Source organism: Ailuropoda melanoleuca, chromosome 3 (genome assembly GCF_002007445.2).
Source record: "Ailuropoda melanoleuca isolate Jingjing chromosome 3, ASM200744v2, whole genome shotgun sequence".
Taxonomy (NCBI): Eukaryota; Metazoa; Chordata; class Mammalia; order Carnivora; family Ursidae; genus Ailuropoda; species Ailuropoda melanoleuca.
The window spans coordinates 2152344-2173203 of NC_048220.1; the positions used below are offsets into that span (position 1 = coordinate 2152344).

At 48.3% G+C, this 20860-nt stretch overlaps 1 protein-coding gene and 3 non-coding genes across 4 annotated transcripts; 2 read left to right on the plus strand and 2 right to left on the minus strand.

The window, feature by feature from the left end:
* Nucleotides 1-334: 334 nt before the first annotated feature.
* TRIM7 (tripartite motif containing 7) lies at nucleotides 335-12573 on the minus strand. The gene is made up of 9 exons (XM_011217591.3): nucleotides 12470-12573; nucleotides 8641-11602; nucleotides 7621-7716; nucleotides 6111-6341; nucleotides 5236-5258; nucleotides 4826-4941; nucleotides 4300-4335; nucleotides 2134-2671; nucleotides 335-1645 (listed from the first exon to the last, which is right to left on the minus strand). Exons 2-8 carry the CDS (start codon nucleotides 9130-9132, stop codon nucleotides 2160-2162), a joined length of 1506 nt encoding a protein of 501 aa, XP_011215893.1. The 5' UTR covers nucleotides 9133-11602; nucleotides 12470-12573; the 3' UTR covers nucleotides 335-1645; nucleotides 2134-2159.
* Nucleotides 11647-11718, plus strand: TRNAA-UGC. Its single transcript has one exon. It is a non-coding gene; the product is annotated as a tRNA-Ala (tRNA).
* TRNAK-CUU lies at nucleotides 12156-12228 on the plus strand. Its single transcript has one exon. It is a non-coding gene; the product is annotated as a tRNA-Lys (tRNA).
* Nucleotides 12574-17684: 5111 nt separating the features above from the next.
* Nucleotides 17685-17757, minus strand: TRNAV-AAC. The gene has a single exon. It is a non-coding gene; the product is annotated as a tRNA-Val (tRNA).
* Nucleotides 17758-20860: the final 3103 nt, after the last annotated feature.

Sequence of the window (20860 nt, forward strand, 5' to 3'; positions counted from 1 at the left end):
TTCAACACAGTTGTTACATGACTGTAACTGTGATACTCAATTCAAAACCCATACAAGCCCAGATAACATTTGGGCTTGATGATAACATTAGCCAATTTAATTAGCAAGTGAATGTTAAAAATGGGTTTTCTTTGTGGAAATTAGTGGTATTCAAATACATGCACTGGCTTCTAAAGCTACTGTCCATGTATGAACCCCACATAGGATTCACCCTCTGGAATGATACGATGATACTGTAGGCTGGACTCTTTTTTTTTTTTTAAGATTTATTTATTGGAGAGAGAGNGGGGGGGGGGGGGGGGGGGGGGGGGGGGGGGAGTTGTGCAGAGGCAGAAGGAGAGAGAGAATCTTAGGCAGGCTCCACGCCCAGCGCAGAGCCCCACACGGGGCTGGATCTCACACTGGAGATCATGACCTGAGCTGAAATCAAGAGCCAGACACTTAACCGACTAAGCCACCCCTGTAGGCTGGACTCTTATATGATCCTGTCCCCAGACCATAAGCCACTGGATTCTGATTACCTGGTGCTGTGTCCACTGGGTCTGCCTCTAGAACAGTATCATGCCTGCCCTGTAAGACCCTTGTATGCAAAGTGTGCTTGAAGCATCTCAGGGATAGAACACAGAAACTCCATGACACCTGCAGACCATTCAATTGTCACTGTCCCTACACACCAACATATTTATCTAAACCTGTGTAGGACAGAATAGGTCTGAGACTGGCTTTCATCTAGCCAGGTAACCAGGTAGTGGGGGAGGAAACCTATGTCCCTGACCTAAATATGGAGTGGCTAATATTTAACTACAAATGAAAAATAGGGTATTACCATATTGACCTAGGTCTATTTGCAATGCCTAAACCCTATGCACATGCTGTAAATGCCCTCTCCAAAATCCACACACACCCCTGCCCCCCTCAATCTGAGATATAAGCACATGTGCACACATTCCTCACACACTTAAACACACCAGCTTACCCAGTCTAGCAGAACCCTTTGCTCCTATTGTGCTCTTGCACTCAGACTGGGGAAGTCAAGAATGAGCTAAGCTATCCTAGAAATGAGCTCAGTCTGCACTTCCATCTCCTCATCCCCTTTCCCTGGGGAGCACTAAGCAGGGAACAGCCCAACACCCCCTCCCCGAAGCCCACCCAAACAGAAGCTGGGGAACAATTAGCCAAGGGAGTAACACCCCACCAGGGCACAGGCTGAGCAGACCTTGTCATCAGCCTGCTGTTGGCATCATTTGGAAAGTTCCAGAAAGAGTATGTCAGAGGCATGTTTGTACTCTGTGCAGTCCCATGCTGATGTTGGTTGCGTCTATAAAATTGTAAGTGCTGTTTTGTGTTTCAAAATTCCATCACCTTTGGTCTCCTTACTCAAGGGAGACTCTACTTTGGCATTTGAAAGAGGTTTTGGCATCTGTGAGAACACATGGCTGTCACTGTGGCTGAGAATGGACACATCGTTCTGTATCATCAGGTTAAGTGGTTTTGGAAAGTAGCCTGGGCTTTCCTCTCATGTCCAGGTCAAGAATCTCCTTCCAGTTCTGGCTCAGGCTGTTCTCGGAGCTGGGCAAACACTGCTCCTTCCTGAGTAGAGACCTCAGGCCAGCTGGATTCAGGTGTCTGAAGGCGGAGTTGACAGCTGACAAGAAGGGAGAGCAGAAGTGATCATGAACCTGGCAGTCTGGGCCCAAACCTGTCCCAGGCACGGAGGACAGCACTGGGTTTGCTGTTGGTCCACAGAACCAAAGGCCCTGCTAAGTCCAGGCAGGAAGCCCCAGCGAGGGGAAGCACCTCTGTGGGTAGCCGGGCCCCCATCCTCACCCACCTGCACTTCCTCACAACTCAGGCCAGACCCACCTGCTGACAACAGGCAGAGGACAGGCCCCAGGGGTCCAAAGCATCGCTTCCCCTGCTCAGTTGACTGCAGAACCCTTTTCCACAATCGCGCATTCTGCTGGCTCCAATGTTGAGGTCTGCAGGAGCCCCTCTAAGGCTGCCCAGGCCGAGTCTGGCGGCGGGGGCGGGGGCGGGGGGGTTACCCAAAGTAACCAGGAGCCTCCGACAGAGGGCAACATTGCTTACCGTGGGCAGCCCGGAGAAGGAGGAATGCACCCTTGACTGACTCACCCTCTCTGGGAGGCAGACGAGGCCTCTCAGGGCCAGATTCGCAAGTAGGTGCCGGTGGAGCAGACGGAGAAAAGGGGGAACACGCGCTCGTGGAAGTTGACGCGGAAGGTGTAGAGGTGGCGCATGTCCTCCACGGCGTAGAAGGACACAGCCCCCACCTCCAGATCCAGGGCCACCCGGACCCGCGACAGGTGGCCACAGCTGAGGGGCGTCCGTTCAGGGCTAGTCACCGCCCAGTACTTCCCGCTGTTGAGCTGCAGCGCCCAGACGCCCTCCTCTGGGGTGAAGGGCGTGAGGCCCTTGCGGCGCACGCTCTCCCGAGCCACACCGAAGGCCCAGCCGTCCTTGGAGCCCACTTCCACCTCCCAGTGGTGCCGCCCAGAGGAGAAGCCGCAGGACGCCAGGACTCGCGTGTTGGTATCAAAGCGGCGTGGGTGGCACGGCAGGTCCTGGGCCCGCTGTCCCAGGCGCACGCTCTTCAGATCCAGAGAAAGGATGAGGCGGGGGTTCGCAGTGTCCGGGTCCAAGGTCAGCTCCACTAAAGGCAGAGACAGGGAGAGACGTCCCATGCAAGCCCCTTGCTCAGCGCTCCCCGGTTACTTCTCCTCCACCCCCACCCCCAAGTACATGGGGAAGTCAAATAGATGGAATGTAGGGACCTAATTTGGATCCCAATTCAAATAGATCCGCGAACCCAATTTAAAAGACAACTGGAATTTTGAACACTAGATATTGGAAGGAACCCTTAACTTTTCTAATTGTGACTATGGTTTTGTGGTTATGTGGTTTCTTTTAAGTCTATCTTTATTTTTTTTTAAGATTTTATTTATTTATGCTACAGAGATAGAGACAGCCAGCGAGAGAGGGAACACAAGCAGGGGGAGTGGGAGAGGAATAAGCAGGCTCATAGCGGAGAAGCCTGATATGGGGCTTCATCCCATAACGCCGGGATCACGCCCTGAGCAGAAGGCAGACGCTTAACCGCGATGACACCCAGACGTCCCTTAAGTCTATCTTTACAGATCACATACTAATATTTATGGAAATAACTTATTTGTGATTTGCTTCCAGTGGGAAGAAGTGGGTAAGGGTGTTTAGGAAAAATATTAGCTGAAGGTGTGTGATGAAAACATAATATTCATTATGATCGTCTCTCTACTTTTGTTTATGTTTAAAATTTTCATAATAAAAACAAAATATGCACATTTGTCCTAAGTACTATCTTCCAGGACTGTTGTCGGCCCCAGGAATCCCACAGTTCAGTATCCCTGTCCTCCTGCAGCTTCCTTTCTGGGGGGAAGGGGAAGAGAGACAATAAAAAATAAACATGGATAATAAGAGGAATCAGGAGAGAAGGCTGTAATTTCAACCAGAGTGGCCAGGGAAGGAGAAAAGGCCTCACTGCAAAATTCAGCAAAGACATAAAGGAAGTGAGGATGCCAGATATGCAGCTGTCTGGAGGAAGCATAGGCCTCAGGCTGAGGCCCAGCAAATGCAGTGCAAATGCCCTGAGGTGGGTGTGTGCTCGGTGCATTTCCAGAGCAGCAAGGAGGACTTGTTGTGTCTGCACGGAGTAAGCCAGGGGGAGTGTGTGCAGTGAGGGCAGATCCCTAAGCCTGGAAGACCACAGTGAGGACGTGGAGAGGGGCTGTCCCAGGGCTCTGAGCAGAGGAGGGGCATGATCTGACTCAGCTGGTTTAGATTCTTCCAAGGTAAATTCTCACTTAGCTTGTTCAGTCATCAGCAGCAGGAATATGTGCCCTCTCCTCCCCTCCCCTGCCCTCCTGGGGGGTTGGATCCCATTCACCCCAGAGCTCTACAGTAGTAAGAACAACCTCCCTTCCTGTCTTTGGTCTCCTCCTGCTTTCCCTGACCCCTGCATACAACCCCTGTCCCCAGGAGAGGTCTCTGTCTGTCTGGGAGTGGGGAGAGGGGAGAGAGCCTTGTCCAGGTAAGTGACCCACAATTTATAGGCCTACAGGTCCCACTGCAGCCTGAGGGAACCAGAACTGGGGAGGCAAGGATGAGGAAGCAGACAGCAGAAGGCAGAGGTAGGCAGGCAGAAGGAACAACCATGCACAAAGCCCAGAGAAACAGTCATGGTCAGGGAGTGGATTCTCCACATGGTCAAATAATGGGAACTCACGATCACGACAACCATCATACCTTTCTCCTCCTTCTCCAGCTCTCCCCGAAGATCCTCTGAGGAGGAGAAACAAAGCAGTATATGCATAAATGACTCAGGAGGTTGTCAATCTGGCAATGACAGTGATACCACGTCCACTGACGTTTATAGCCCCACTGGCTCACTCACTCCCTAGATACCCAGGGGCTGAGAGATGATGTGCAGACACTGGGTCATGTGTGGAGGGTGGGGAAAGGCAGTATCCTAGCTCTATCTCTCTAGCTTCCCCCTCTTTTTCCTGAGCTAGTCTGAGCAGAGCTCTTCTTCCTCATCCCTCTTTTTGCCCCTAATACTCCTCTACCCTGACTGTCCCTGGGGGAATCTTTGGGCTGGGGAGGTGGGGGTGGGGACTGCTGCTGAATGGATTTGCTACCACCATGGCCCTGCACCAATCTGGCCTTGACACACCCTAGCTCCTATTTTATCACATAGCTTTTGGACAGGCACATCCTTGGGAGCCCAAGGCCACCAGCATTTCATGGCCCAGCCCCAAGCACAGGCCCCTACCTTTGAACTTCTTGAGCAGCCCCTTTAAGACAAAGGTCTTGAGGGAAACATTCCAGACTTTATTCTTCATCTCAGAAGAGACTGTGGTTGGCTTGGGACCAGGCACATTGCTGCATCTGCAGGACAAAGACCCTGAGGAAGGCCCACAAACATTATCATAGTCCCAGTGGGCTGAGACAATTAGGATGGCAAGATCTTCTTGGTGGGAAGAGGTGAAGAAAGGAGAAGCTGATCTTGCACCAGAATATCCACAGCCAGGCAGGTGGACATTTGCCTTAGAAGGTACACAGGGAAGGCAGTGTGGGAGTTGGGAGGTGAGAGGTCAGGGGTAAGGAAATGAAGAGAGACACCTCAGTGGAAAGGAGAAGAGCCAGCTTGGAGAGGCCTAAGGAATTCTCAGGTTCACTCACCTGCTTAGTGTGTTTTTGAATTCCTGGAAAGAAAGATGAAAGAAAACCAACTCAGCATCAGGTAACCTCCAGCCACCTTTGACAAAATAAAACTGGCCTCTTGTCCTGCTTCCAGAGGAATAAGCAGTAAGGTGTACCACCCCCTATCACCTGCATGGGCCCAGATGGCAATGGCTTCCTGCTGTGGCTGATTACTGGGTATCTCATCACCTCCCTTCCCACAGCTTTGCAAATGCTCCCTTCATTACAGAGTTATCACTGGAACCATGTGCTGGGATCCAGTGTTGCCTCTGCTCTCGACACCACCCCAGATAAGTCATAGCCCTTAGGCAATGACTGGCCACTCAGACCAGCATCTTTTTTTTTTAATGTTTTTTTTTATTATATTATGTTAGTCACCATACAGTACATCCCTCAGACCAGCATCTTCTAAATAACCATGCTTGACCCATTGTGACTTGTGAAGTTTATTTGTGGATTGTGATTATTTATTTTTCAAAGGAAATAGAGTAGAAAATGTCAAAATGCATCACATGTACTAAAGATAAGTATTATTTTCTGAGACTTTTGTCATAAGGCTTATATATGCCTTGTATATGGCTCTTTGGAACTCCTTTCTGTCTGCTAGATTGGATACTGCCCAATTCATGAATCGTTGAGTAAAGCCAATAAGATCCTTATTGTGGCTCAAGATCAAGAAAGTTTTACCACATCTTTTTACATCTTTAACCCCAGGAGAATCGGGGCAGTTTTCTCCATTCCCTTCTGCTTGAGTATGTGATTCTACTAAACTCACAGAATCTGACTCTGTTCTCACTTGCCATTTGAGATGCCTTAGGAGAAATGAGTCATACCTCTGGTCAATCCAGACTCACCTGGAGAAAGTCAAGGTCAGGCTTTTGAGATGTCTCCTGGATCTGGCTGCTGAGCTTGAAGAGTTGGGTGATCTCACCCCCAAGCTGAGCTATGTTCTCATTCTGCTTCTGTGTCACCTCCCGGGACAGCTCCTCCAGGCGGCCCAAGAGCCGGCCCTCCTGCTCCACCAGGAAGGCCCGCAGTGCTTGGAACTCTGCACCCACCTTCTCTCGCTCTGCTGCCATCTGCTTCTGTTTCAGGACAGGAGAAGTTGGAGAGGCAATGGGACATCACGATGTAGCATTTGGACAGTAGCCTCTGAGCCATCCCATGGGACAGAATTCCATCCACCTCACTGTTCAGGGTTCAGAGGCTCACCTACACATACCCACCACGCACATCCTCTAGTTTAAATGTCCCAACTCTGAGCACACAGCAGCTTCAACACAGGCTCTCGAGTCCCCTGTCACAAATGTGCTCTCCCACCAACCTAGGGCAACTTCCAACTTGCCCCAGAACCACTTTGGGCTACAGCTGCCTCATTTGAAAAGTAGGAAGAATAAATTAGTGCCTCCCAGAGCCACTGTAAGGACTAAACTGAGGTGACTTCTCCCCACCCCCAAAATACATTTATTTCAAGTTAAAAACAAGACAACAGGCCCCAAATGGAGTCACCCATGCTAAGTCCCACATCAGGAAACAGACTTAATTACATTGTCAGTTTTCCCAGAAATAGAATTTTAAGCCACCCAATCAGGAATCACCTGATCAGCATTAGTTAAGTAACAGCCTGATAAAGCCCTATCCTCCCCAACACGGAAAGTAACTTTGCAATAACCAATCTGCTTTTTGGCCTAGTAAAAATTCCTTGTTCGTGCTCCCTTCTGCCTATAAAATCTTTTGCCTTGTATAGCTTTTCAGAGGTTTTCTTTAATTTTATTTATTTGTCGGAGAGAGACAGCAAGCACAAGCAGGGGGACCAGCAGGCAGAAATGCAGGCTGCCCAACATGGGCTCCATCCCAGGACCCTGGGATCATGACCCGAACCGAAGGCAGACACTTAGCTGACTGAGCTACCCAGGCGCCCTTTCAGAGTTCTTGTCTATCTGCTAGATGGGATGCTGCCCAATTCATGAATCGCTGAATAAAGCCAGTAACATCTGCACATTTTACTCAGCTAAATGTTCTCTTTTAACATTTGTCACCCCTCCAATTTTCACTCTTCCCTTTACTTTTTTTTTTTTTTTAAGATTTTATTTATTTATTTGACACAGAGAGAGACAGCCAGCGAGAGAGGGAACACAAGCAGGGTGAGCGGGAGAGGAAGAAGCAGGCTCCCAGCAAAGGAGCCCGATGTGGGGCTCGATCCCAGGACCCGGGGATCACGCCCCCTGCCAAAGGCAGACGCTCAACGACTGAGCCACCCAGGCGCCCCCTACTTCTTTTTAGAGTGTACGCACAGGGCCAGGATGGTAGGTGGTCCCTCTGTTGTCACCCAAAGAGGGCCCACCTGGAGGGTACCCAGCTCACCAGCAGCTCTTTGCTCTCCTTCTCTTCAGTGGACCGAAACACCTCATAGTCCTCCAGATCCTTCTTCAAGACCTTCAGCCTGGACTCCAGCAGCTCCTGCAGGAGGGTGAGAAGGAAGACGTTATGGGAAGAGGACTCTGGAAACCCCAACTTGTGCCTCCCTGCAGCCATCCAGGAAAAAGAGAAGACCCTCTTCATTGAAGAGGAGGAGGCAGGGTTGAAGCTGTATCTGGACATCGGGATGACTGCAACCTGCACAGGCGCACATAGTGGCACAGGGCAACTGAAGGGTGACTCCTAAGGCCCCAAGGTCTCACTTCCCCAAGACCATCTATATGCAATCCAAGCTGAAATGCAGCCCTGTAGGAGCCCAACCTATGTAGTTTTCCCTATGGTTTCCTCCTCACCATCAGAAAGCCGTCTAGGTGGGAGGGCTGACACAGAATAAGGAGTAAAGAAAGACCGGGGGCTGTGTGCCTGAAACCTCTGCGCATACCCAGAAAGGAGGCAGGGAAGAGACTGCCCCAGATCTCTGCTTTGACACCACCCAAGTCAGCTTTTGGTGCTCGACTCAACCCAGGAGTCACGCAATGCCTTACCCCAACTTCTTGGGAAGGTCGTCCGCCTCAGCCCTAGGACGCAAGGACATAGCAGAGCGCCACGCCCAGGGAAAGGGAGTGCGGGCAGAGGAAGCGTGGGTGCGACCAAGACACTGCTAGAAGCCAGGAACAGACAGACAGAAAACCGCGCAGTCTGTGGAGGTCTCGCGAGGGGGGTCCAGTAGGAAGCTCAGAGGGAACCTCGAGGCGGGTGGGAGGGTGGTACTAGTGGTGTGGCGGTGACACAGCGAGAGCCAAACTCAGTCCCAGAGACAGTGCTGGGTAGCATGGCAAAGGAAAAGAGGCAGGGTCTCACCTGGACCTCCTGCCTGCCTGCCAGCGGTCTGCACAGCGTGCGCGGGAAGACAGAACCCGAGCTGGGTCCTGGGGATCTGCCCTGGGGTGGGGGAGGGGCGCTCACCTTAGCTTCCTGCACAGCCTCGTCCAGCGGCAACACTGCGTGCTCGCGGTGCTCGCGGGCGCGGTCGCACACCACGCAAATAGCGCGTCCGTCGTCCTGGCAGTACAGCTTGAGCGGTTCGCCATGCTGGACGCACCCCGCCACCGCCGCCCCCGCCGGCCGGCGCTCTCCTGGCGCGGCCGCAGGCAGACTGAAGCGCCGCAGCAGCGTGGCCACCGAGGCCAGCTGCCGGTTGGGCCGCAGCTGGCCAGGACGCACGGGCTCTCGGCACTGTGGGCAGGGCAGCGGACAAGGCAGCGCGCGGGACACGCCGGGGCGCTCCCAGCAGCGCGCGATACAGGAACGGCAGAAACTGTGACCGCACTCGACGGACACTGGCTCGCGGAAGAGCTCCAGGCATATAGAGCATGTGGTCTCGCCCTGCAGCTCGGCAGCCAGCGCCAGCGCTTCTGCCCCGGCGCCGGGGTCAGTCCGCGGGCCCACCGCCGCCATGCACTCCCTCGGCGCACCTAAGCCGGGCGGTGCTGGGGAAGTCGAGGGGCCCGACGGTACGCGGCTCCGAGTGGGGAGGCCCGATACGGCCTCCGAGCACCCACTGGGAGAGGAAGGGCGGGGCTGAAGCCGAGCTGGCGGAGACTGGAGCTGAGAGCTTGCCGGGCCGGGAAGGAGACAGGAGTGAGCGCGCGTTGTGGGCGGGCCAGACGTCACTTCTCGGTCGGATCCGAGTGCGGGCCAGCGCCATGTGCCCCCGCTCCGGGCCGCTCAGACACTGGCTTGGGTTGGTTGGTCTGCGGCCTCCTCGGTCCCCTGGCGCCTTCTCTCCGTCGCCCCCTCCCCCCACCTCGCCCAGCCCCTCCGCGAGCCTCTCTAGGACACCCCAGCCTGACCCAGTCAGCCGTGGGAAACGGGCCTGGGCAGGTGGGCGCACACGCCCAGCTGGGCGTCACTCCGGATTGCCGCCCGAGTCCGACCTCGCACGGCCAGGCCAAGGGCCTAGCGTCCGGGCCACAGTATCAGGTTCCCGGAGTGCAGGTTTGTCCCGGCCTGGGGCTGAGCTAAATTTGGTGTCTGGAACATGGCTCTTGCCCCCACCCCCAAGCGTGGCTTGTATTCACTTCTGTGGCTACTTTTCCCACCGTCGTTCTCCCCCTTATTCTTTCTTTAATTTTTGGCTTTGAACAAATAATACATTTACAGTAAATTTTCCCACTCTAATGTCCACCAAAATAACCCAACCCTCTCCTGTCCCTCCAGAACTGCCAGGAATATTCGCTTCCACCACCATTTCTCATTCCCAGAGGCCACTCAGGGCAGGCGTTAGACACCACCCTCCTCAGAAACCACTCTTGTCAAGGTCACCAGTGACCTCAGCGATTCTAACCCAAAGGCAAAGCCTCACTTCACCTGCCCTTTCCTCTGATGCTTCCTCCTTGCTGACACTCTTTCCTGGCGAGTTCCAGAATACTGTAGTCCCTGGCTCTCCTACCTTTTTTTTCCTTCCCCTGTGGTTTCCTCCTCTTCCTGCACTTGCTCGGTTCTTGGACCTCTGTCTATACTCACTCCTGATCTCTTCCACTTTCTTCTTCCTGATGCCACAGTACACATCCCCATCCAGTATCCCCTACTATGCCGGGCTCCCACATCCAACTCCCGGGTTCTAAGGGATATCACACACTCACCATATCCACAACTGTACTTCTAATCTACCCTTCCACCTGTTCCTTCCAGAGCCTACCCCACCCCACCCCCATTTAACAGCAACTCCATCCCTCCAGGTGCTCAGGCCAAACTGGGGAGTCCTCTGTGACTTCCAAGAGGAAAACATTGTACATGCTCCACCCTCATTCCCCTGTGTGTCCTCACTCTCTCACGCCCTCCACTGCACCACCCCCAGTGATCTCATGATCACAACAGTTCTCTCCCCTTCTGTCACACTGCCCTACCCGGTTTTCTCCACCCAGCTGTGAGAACAGTCCTGTTGAAATGTTAAGTCAGATCAGTTATAAGTTCTCCTCTGCTCACACCCTCCATTGGCTCCCACTTCTCCAAGTTAAAGTTGAAGTCTTTATACTCCTCCAAAGGCCCTACCCATTCTTTGACCCCATCCCCTGCACCCAGCCTCTCTACCAGCATGTCCTGTCACTTCCCTGTTGACTCCTCTCTTGCCACAGGGACCTCCTTGCTCTTCCTGCAACATGCCAGTAAGATCCTATTTCAGGGCCTTTGAACTGGCTTTTACCTTTACTTGGACCTCTCTTTTCCCATACTTGCATGGCTTACTTCCCATCCTTCAAGTCTTGTTTCAAATGCCATCCTCTCAGCCAAGCCTCCGGACAACTGTTTAAAATCACCTCTTACCACACTGTGTCCTTCAACCTGGCTCTATTTTCTAACACTCTACCTCCTCCGGAATTTGAGCTGTTAGAGGGGATGACTGTGTCAGTTTTGCTCGTGGCTGGACCCCCAGATTTCTAGAGCAGCTCTTGTTGCATAGTAAGCGATCGGTAAACTTTTCTTGGATTGAACTGATTTAAACGTGGTTCAAAATTCAGATACTCAGAGTGGTTCACAGCGAAGAATATACCCATTGTCTATGCTCCAGTCTCCACCCCATCCTAAGCGATCGACTTTGCAATTCTGAATTATTTTATACAAATATTACATAGTTTACTACACTCCCTTTCTTCTTGTTTAACAAACGTAGCAGACTGCGCACGGTCTTCCTTACTTTCCTTTTTCGACTCACAGTTCATTTGGGACATCGTGCCTGATGATTTCGCCTACGTTTTCCACTGCTGCCTTCAGGTGTTTGCTCCAGTACTGTTTTCCCCGTCAGTGTCCCTCAGTGGAGATCCTCTCGCCTCGAGTCAGGAGAGGACTCAAACACAACCCTGGCGCTGCCGGACCCGCTTTGCAGCATCCTGGTTGTCTCATCAGGCTAGTCGCACACCCACTCCGTACACTAATAAGCAGCCAAGGGAAAACAAAGAGATGGTACTCGCAAATGGGGATGTAGCTCAGTGGTAGAGCGCATGCTTTGCATGTATGAGGCCCCGGGTTCGATCCCCGGCATCTCCAGCGCAGGTTTGCGCTTTCCTTTTTCCAAGTTTTCAAACGCTGAATGTTTGCAGAGCCTTGGGGAAATCCCTTATCGTGTAATTTGCCCAGATTGGAAGGGGCGGTGGCGGGATCCACCCACTCCAATCTCCAGACCCTACGTCTAAACTCCTGATTAAAATATCACAAGGTGAGCGTGCCAGTGGTATTAAGATGCTCATGTTTTCCCTCCTTCGCGCCCCGCACTTTCCGGGGGGAGGAAAAAGGATCGGTAGCTGGCAGAGCAAGCTGAAAATAGACCTAGGTGGGAGGGGCGGTCAGGCGAGATCTTCGGGGTTTTGAGTTTCTCGGTCTGCCAAGCGGCTGGATGTTGCAAATAAACCTACTTCTAAATCTGGAGAGGTAGATAGCTTGAATCCTACCTTGAAGTAAGAGTTGTTGAAAGCAACCTTCCAGATGCCCGGCTAGCTCAGTCGGTAGAGCATGAGACTCTTAATCTCAGGGTCGTGGGTTCGAGCCCCACGTTGGGCGCAAAGTTTAAGTTTTGTTCTTCACCTTCGATTAAGGAGAATTGGTTCACTACCTGACTCCCTCTGGGACAAATAAACTCTACTCCAGAAATTTCTCGTGGGCGGTATTCCAGTGTGCTTTTTTTTTGTGGTTATACCTTTGTTCATTGATAAAGTTATGATTTTCTGCTAACAAAATTAATTTTATATAAGTATATGTAAATTATTTTATAAATTGTTAAAGCATGCGTAATAAAACTTACCGTTTCAATAATTTTTACATGTACAGTTCTGTAGCTTTTCACACAATCACATAGTTGTGCAACCGTCACCACCATCCATTTCCACAACTTTTTCATCTTCCTCAACTGGAACTCTACCCAGGAAATACTAACTCCCAGTTCTGTCCTTCCTCCAGTCCCTGGCAACCACCATTCTACTATCTCTATGACTACTCTCTGTTATGTATATAGGCACGCTACATTTTTTTTTTAACCCTTCATCTGTCTATAAACACTTGATTGGGTTCCTTCCACCTTTTTGGCTTTTGTGAATAATGCACCTATTAGCATGGGTGTGCAAATATCTGTTCAAGTTCCTGTTTTCACTTCTATTGAGTATGTACCTAGAAGTGGAACTGCAGAACAAATGGTATTTCTTTTTTTTCTTATTCTTCTAATTTTAATTCCAATGTAACATACGGTATTTCTGTTTAATTTTTTTGAAGAATCACCATAACATTTTCCACAGAGTTCCACAAAATGAGTTTTTAAAACATCTTTTGAGTAGGTTGTACACTGTACTGTTAAAAATTGAACCATACATAAAAATATTCAGTGAAAAGTGCCTGTCATCCTCCCTCCTTAGGTAACAACTATTGTACTCGTATATATATTCTTGCACGGTTATACACCTTTCGATGCAAATATATTTCTATTTTCCTCTATTTTATACAAAAAGACAATTACAACTCTTATATTTGAAGATCTTTCCATCTAAGATATAGGAAATTTTCTAAATCTTTTTTTTTTGCAGCTGCATAATATTCACCTATAGATTAATCATAGTTTATTTAACAGATCACTTACTGATGGACATTTATATTGTTTCCAATCTCTTGTTAGTATAACCAGTTCTGCAGTTAATAAGTATGTAGTGTTGTTATTTTGCACTTTTGCAGTCATATCTGTGGGGCAAATTCTTAGAAGTGAGATTGCTGGGTCAAGGTTTATATGTGATGGTAACTTTATGGAAATAGACAAATCACTGGACTGTAGATTTTACAGGCTGATTGATTTCCTTCCAGCCAGCCATGAACCAGATGGCCTGTTTCTCCACTGCTTGGTGGCAATGGGCTGCTTTAACGAATCTAACATGACTCCACCCCTTATCATTCCCTCACTGCCTGTCCTACAAGTAAAATGATATCCATTGCAGGGCCTACAGGGCACTGCCTCACAGGAAGAGGGACCTTCCTTTTGCCCCTCACAAAAACATACTCAGGCAACAGATTCTGAAGATCACAGTGTCTCTCTTATTTATGGCTTCTAATCCAATTCTAGAGGACAATATTATTTTTTTTTTCTTTTTCAGGCTTGTTTCTGTGAAGGCTATCACGTTTTTCTTCAATGCAAAGGTTCATTGGAAAGGCCTACCAGTTATTTCTTATTCTGCGAATTTTCTCCCTTGGACAGAAAGAATCCAACCAGATATAATAAATTAAATTTGTATGTGATTTTCTACTCGGTCTTGGTGTCATATGGGGCATATTTAAATTATTCGATCATGCATGTGGCTTGTGGTTTATGATAATTATATATAATTTACATATAAATTATTAATCAACCATCCATTTGAATATTTTCATCTAAAACCTCATTTGAAACAGAAAATTATCTCCAGGTTTAAGATATTTACGGCTATTTTCTAGCTAGTATAAAAAAACTCCAATATCAGCTCTTTCTTTAATAGTCAGTGGTTTCTCAGTATTTACTAGAGTTGGCAAAGTCATTATCTTAGGGTCTGTCTGTGTAGCTTCAAGAGAAATGTTTCGACCACCATCAAATTCTACCCTGTTATTTCACTGCTGTTTATATTATATCACATTTGTTTAAGGGCACAAAGTCCCCTAAATACAAGGCAGGTCTCAGTCACATGCTGATGTCCTGGGGAATGTAAGTTTGGGGTAAATAGGAAGACAAAATGTTGACCAGAGCAGCCTAATTCTGGAGGACTGCATGCTAAAGGAAGAGTGGCCAAACAGATGACCCAGAATGACCTGCTCCTCCATTCTGTGTCAGGACCAACTGGATTAAAATCACTGGATATTTTGGGAAACTCTCTGCTGTCATCTGAGATGTTTAATGTCTAGGGACTAGAGAAGGTTTTTTAATACAGATAAGAATACAAACTTATTGTGTGATTAATATTCAATTTATCTAGTTGTAACTGTTAAAGCCTAGTTTTTCACAAGGTTTTAAGTTCAACTTACAAATATTATTGTTTTTCTTATAAAACTAGCAATTTCTGGAACAGGAACAATCACTAGCTCCTTTGACTAGTTCCTTCATGAATTATGGTTATCAAAAGGCGTCATTCTGAATATCTAAGCCACTGGTGATATTTCCTCTTAGACATTCCAGGTAACAATTTTGGACTTATCTCTCTGAACCCTCATTGAGTGTAGAGGAGAGGGGGCACTGATTAGGTCACAGCTGGAGTGCAGAGCCAGTACGTGAACCTCAGTTGCTGCTGTAGTCTCCCGGCTTTAACCACCAACTCATAGCAGTTAGAAACACCAGGTGGATTATCTATCTGCAATCTTCTGAATGAGCCTATATTCATCTGTCCTTAAAAACTCCATATTGAGGTCCTACTGTATTTCTCATTTGCCTGGGCATCCTCTAAGACTACAGATCCGGTGTCCTCCATACATTTTTCTATCCACTTGTAAACAAAAATAGCAACTGGTGTGGATGGAGTCATCAGAATGCAGAGCCAAGGAGATACAGCTGTGGCTCCTTATCCTCCAAGTTCCTGGTCTTCCTTTCCTCCTTGAACCCACCAAGCACACTCCTACTTCAGAGCCTTTGAACCCTCTGCTCCCTCTCCCAAAGGCCACTTCCCAAGTTCTTTGAAAGGCTGGCTCCATCTTATTTTCTCAACTAAGCTCATTGTCACCTCTTCTGATACATCTTTCTTAGCCCTTCTCTAATGCTGTCCTCTGTTTGCTTGCCACTCTATCAGATCTCCCTCACTAATTTTCTCACAGTCCTTATCACCTTCTGAGATAGAGCCAGTAGGGTGGGAAGTGATGGAGTTAGAGATAAAAATGGAATCGTGGAAGAGAGAAAATTGAAGTTGGATGATGGGTACTTGGCATTTCATAATACCATTATCTCTACTTTAGATTTCCTAATAAAGAGATTTTTTTAAAATAAAGCAAAAGGGAATATACTTATGAGTGAGAGATTTAAAAATTAGGTAGATAATTTTGTACAGTAACGATGTTGAAGCTTATTTGGAAAAATGTGAAGATCTAGCAAAAGCTACAATTAAGTAGAACCCTCAGTGTTAACTCATGTCCTTAAAACTATTTCTCTAGGGTACTTGGAAGTGGGGGAGCCAGAGACCTTGGGCTCCATGCACTGTCCTGGCACTTAGATTTGGCTTTTTCTTTTACTCTTCACTGGAAAAAAAAAATGAAGCTGCCTGTACATTCTCCTGCATCCTAAGGCAGGAAAAATTACGGATGGGTCCAAAGCCTGAATAGCTGCCAGGAAATTAGGATGCTTTCAAATTGTCAGAGCAATCCTGAAAAGATAAAGGAGCCAATGTGAAGGGGCTCCTACTGACAAGCAGCTACAATTTAAGCATCAATAAGAGAATAATAGCATTATTGAAACAACATGAGTCTAGGAAAGCAGGAGAAGAATTCCCCAGGTAAGGCCCAGAATCCTTCACTCTTCACTCCTCTGGGTCTCTAAGTTCCATAGCTAGTCCCTAGCCTTCCTGGCTGGATGAGTTACATCTGTAAATTCTGGTAGAGTATACATATAAGTGTGAAAGAGCAATGATTAAAAAAAAATGGGCATGAAATTGATTTTTTTAAGTACCTTTTGCTGTTTTTGGTTATGCTTTGTCTACATTTAAGATGAGTGAAACTTTAAAGGCAATGCGATTTACAACCTTGATGTTTTATTTGGCTTCCCAGTTTGATAGAAGTGCTGGGAAAGAAGTTGCTTGTCAAATGTGTAAGTGTGCCCCGTCAAGTGTGAAAGCATGAGCCCTATTTTCCAGGCGTGAAAGCAAGCTGCACTACAGAGGTCCACAGTCCTGCGTCTCTACCGACACCTCTCAAGCCAGGAGCACTGGGTTGGGGGGCCCACCCAGAACGTCGCTGGGATGCTTCTCTGAAGCCTTTACTGCCTTTTCGCCTTGAACTCTAGAGCCTGTTTCCCAACACACTTGCAGCATCGCACATGCTGGAGACCAATGAGCTGCACGTGAGGATCGGTGAAGAGGGCGGCTGGCCGAGACACCTCTGGAGGGACTGATGGTCCTTTGACTGCTCTCAGCCGCTGAGGACACACTGGACAGTGGGAGGAATGCAGGGTAGACACCAGGTGGGTGCACGCGGGGAGCGACAGCAGGGCGCCCCTTGGAGGAGCGGAGGCGGCCCCCCTGAGGACAGGTGGATGGGCAGCCCCAAGCTGGGAGTGAAACCAGTCAGGGTAGAAGAATTTAAACTTGCTCGTGGTAGTGTCGGTGGTGTGGAGTTGCCGCCATTGCTGTTGGCTCCACCCAGCCAATCACTGACAGTCCGCTGGCAGAATCAAAGCTGCTTTCCTCGCTGTGCTTACTTGACTTTCTCTCGGTGCCCTGCTGCTTTTCCTCTTCTCCATCCTTTAGCTTCCCCTTTCTATTTCCTTTACCCCACGTTTCCTCACCTTCTGTGACGTGTCTATGCGTCAGCGGCGTCACCTGTAAACTATGTATTACGTACCTCTCAGGATTGTTAGGTTCCTTTGAGGCAGATACCTTAAACAGGACTGGACACCGTCAACGCAATGCGTTGTACATGGCTCGGTCATTACCACCGCTACGATCTTCCCTGTGAATACTCCTTCCTGGCCTGACTTCCACCATATATTTCCAGCTCATTTCTGCTTGCATTTTTTTTAATACTTCACGTGTGGATGCGGGACATTCCTGCCTTTTGTTGCCTTTGAACCGGCCAGAATCGTTAAGTTCTATGAAGGAATGCTCTAAAGACACAGACCACCTTCTTACACCACGGACCTAGAGACTGGGGCTGTATTGGTTGAAACGAACTGGTAATGAATTACAAAAGACGAGAGTACGTGTAAAACTGTAAAAAGTATCCGTATATACATGCCCATACATTCCAAACACAGATGACTTACATAGAGAAATTCACTTAAACTGAGGTAAAAGAAAAAAAGGCTGACTTTTCAGTGTTTCCGCCCGGTTTCGAACCGGGGACCTTTCGCGTGTTAGGCGAACGTGATAACCACTACACTACGGAAACCAGCTAGGCACAAGCTTTTCTACGATCCTTCAAAGACTTGTAGCCATCCGCTCTGCCACGCCAACTGGGGAGCCGAGCCCTTGAAACAACTCCACGTGCGCACCCCGCCCCCGGTAATATTGTTGTCTAACTACCCAACGCGACTCATTAGTAGGTCGGGAAACCAGTCACATTCAGCAATTAAAAACAAAACAAAACAGTGGATGAAAGCAGGCAGCCTCGCAGCAAAGAAGGTAAATGTGGCTTTGGAAGGTTTGAAACTAGGTAATTCTCTCCATTTTGTCTCTTTCTTCTAGCGAGACAGCTGGGGTTTTATATTTTCACCCATTTTATGCTGGATTGACACTAAAGATCTAAAGGATTAAGGAAATGCTAACGTACTTAGTTCAAGGAATACGAGATTTGAAAGTATTTCGTCAAAATGTAGGTATAAATAGGCCAAAAATAAAATTAGTTTTACATGTTTTCAAAATGATTGTTTCTTCTAAATTATGTGTAATTATCTATTAAAAATAAAAGAGAAATTGAAATATCAAATTCTAAGTCAACATTATTTAAATAAAGCTGAAAATTTAAATTTTGAAATATAATTAAATCTTTTGAGTATTTTCTAAAAATAAGACTAATCAATGCTAGCATTGAATGTCCAGAATTGGGATGAGGCTTAACGCATGCTATATGTAGATATCTATATATGCAAATGTAAGATTAGTATCGATGATCTAATATTGCAAAATGTTTATTCGGTTGCCTATGCTGATTCTGGAAGACCTGTGGAGCCAGGAATTGGAATGGAGGCTGAGTCCTGCTAAGTCAAGATCCTTGAGTGTCTTCACCTTGTAAATCCCTCTCCACCAGACCACTGGGTAGCAGGTCCTCTTGTCCGAGTCTAGTTCTCTGATCAAGGTCACCAGGGGCCTGCAGGTGGCCCAATCCATAGAGGCCTTACTGCCTTCCTTTACTAGACTATGTATGGAATTTGAGTCTACCTATCCGTTCCTCTCTTTTTGCACATCCTAACTCCCTTGGCCTCAGTAGAAGCTTTGCTGCTGGCTTTACTCCTAGTCTGACTCCTTCTCCATTTGTCTACCCAAGGCTATCTCCCTGGAGAGTCACGTTACGGTTGACAGCTTGACCCAACCTCTACCCTGCCTGCTTGTGGCTCCAGCAATGACAGCTCTCCCCAATCTTCAGATCCATGTGTCTTGGACATTTCCTTTGAGATATCTCCCAACCCTTTCAAGGCTGAATTCATTACTGCTTTCTCACCCCCCACCCCACTCCTCAGTGTCAGAAGGTGGAGGAAAGTCATCCTCTAGACTGAGAAGGCTCGTTAAGAGGGGAAAAAATGAAGCAAGCCACTCTATATCGCTTATGCAGAGTTTTATTCAGGGTAACTTACTGACGGGGAGTGTGGGTGGGGACAGACCAGCCAGGCCGTGTGGGGCCATTCTCCGCAGCTATTCTCCATCCAGTCCAGACCTTAATCCCTAGATTTTATGGAATGAGAAGTATGGTCGTGAGGTCATAGGGTAGTTATCTAAACTGGCTCTATCAGTGTGCCAAAGGATCTCTACTAGTTACCTAAAGTGGTGCCTTCTGTGTGTCACTTTAGGAAAGATCAGAACAAGCCTTCCCGCATTCCATGTCACAGCACACATTAACCTCCACGGGCCTGGAACATGTAGTGGGAGGGAGGTCATTGCTCTGGCTTGAAGAGGATGGATGGCCAAAGGTGGGTCAGTATTGTCCCTACTCCTACACTTGGTCTTTGATTTCTGTTACTAAACCATCTAAAGCAGAAACTGGGGAGCCTCCCTCTTCTGCCCAGGAATAAACCATGCCCCTAGCTCCTTCACCCACTGGCTGCTGCCTCCCAACTGGCTGCTGCCTCCCCCTGCGATGTTAGCTGCTTCCTGTCTAGAACATGGCTGTGTACCTCCAGTTCCTCTCTCTGACTCAGTCTCACTTCCATCACATGTCCTGCTCATTGTTCCTGAAGGAATCCTTCTGAAACATAAATCAGAGCAAGTCCTTCTGCCTCCATGGCCACCATCGCCGAGGAAAAAGACCAAAAAATCCTACTTTCCTTGTGTTTGCTCAATATCTGAACTGATCAACCCTTGACTCTTTCGTGCTACGAGCAGTGGATCACTTACCAGATGGGATTCCCAACTAGGCCTGGCTGGAGGGGCAACAGTGGAAGCCATGGAGTGGAAAGAGAGGCAGGAATTGGAGCAAAAAGTTCCAGCGGGGATGCCCCTAGCTTGTTGGGAGATGGCAACGAGAAGCCTGTCCACTTTGGCTTCTCCTTAATGAAAAGCCAGGATCTTTTAGGAATGTTTTCCATTTCCAGTGAAGGTGGTTTAAAAAAAAAAACAACCACCACAATTTGCAAACGAATCTACAGGTACCTGCGCAAGAAAAAATGTCAAAATCGAAACTCCTGGGACACAAGCTTATTTAGACCCATTAATTCCAATATAAGACCACAGTAACAGTCGCTTTCCAGTAAGGCATGAGCGAGCTAGGACGCTAGGACTGTACCAGCAAATCCGCCTATTTTACAAACTTTGACCAACTCCTGTCCAGACAGCTCTTAAACGGTGTCATGCTAAACTTTCCCTAATTCCCGTCTTCCATGCACTTCTGAGACTGAAGGCGATTCAATCCTTTGCTTAGCAAGTTCAATAAACCAGCTTTACGTGCCCAATAGACTTCTCTTGCGGTCCGGCGTGTGTTGAGGGAGACGTCTACATACGGAAAACAGAGAACAGGCTGAATCTGCAGGTCTGAAAAAGCAGTTCAGCTGAAGTTAAGGAAGAATTTCCTGACAAGACCAGCAAACTGAGGATGTTCATGTTAGCATGTTCCAAAATAAAGGATATTTTTACACTCCTGTCTGTGTGGGGCAACATTTAACAAACGATGGACTCTTAAAAAGAGGAATATACTGAAGATGAGGGTCTCAGATTACGAAGAGCACTCTTCTCACCGGAAAAAAACCCGGCAGCGGCAAGAGCGCGAGAATGCTTAGCCTCTTAAGTCCCCCAGTAAAGTGGTAGCGAATCGGGCGGCCGTTGGGTCTTCCCCGCCCCCCCCA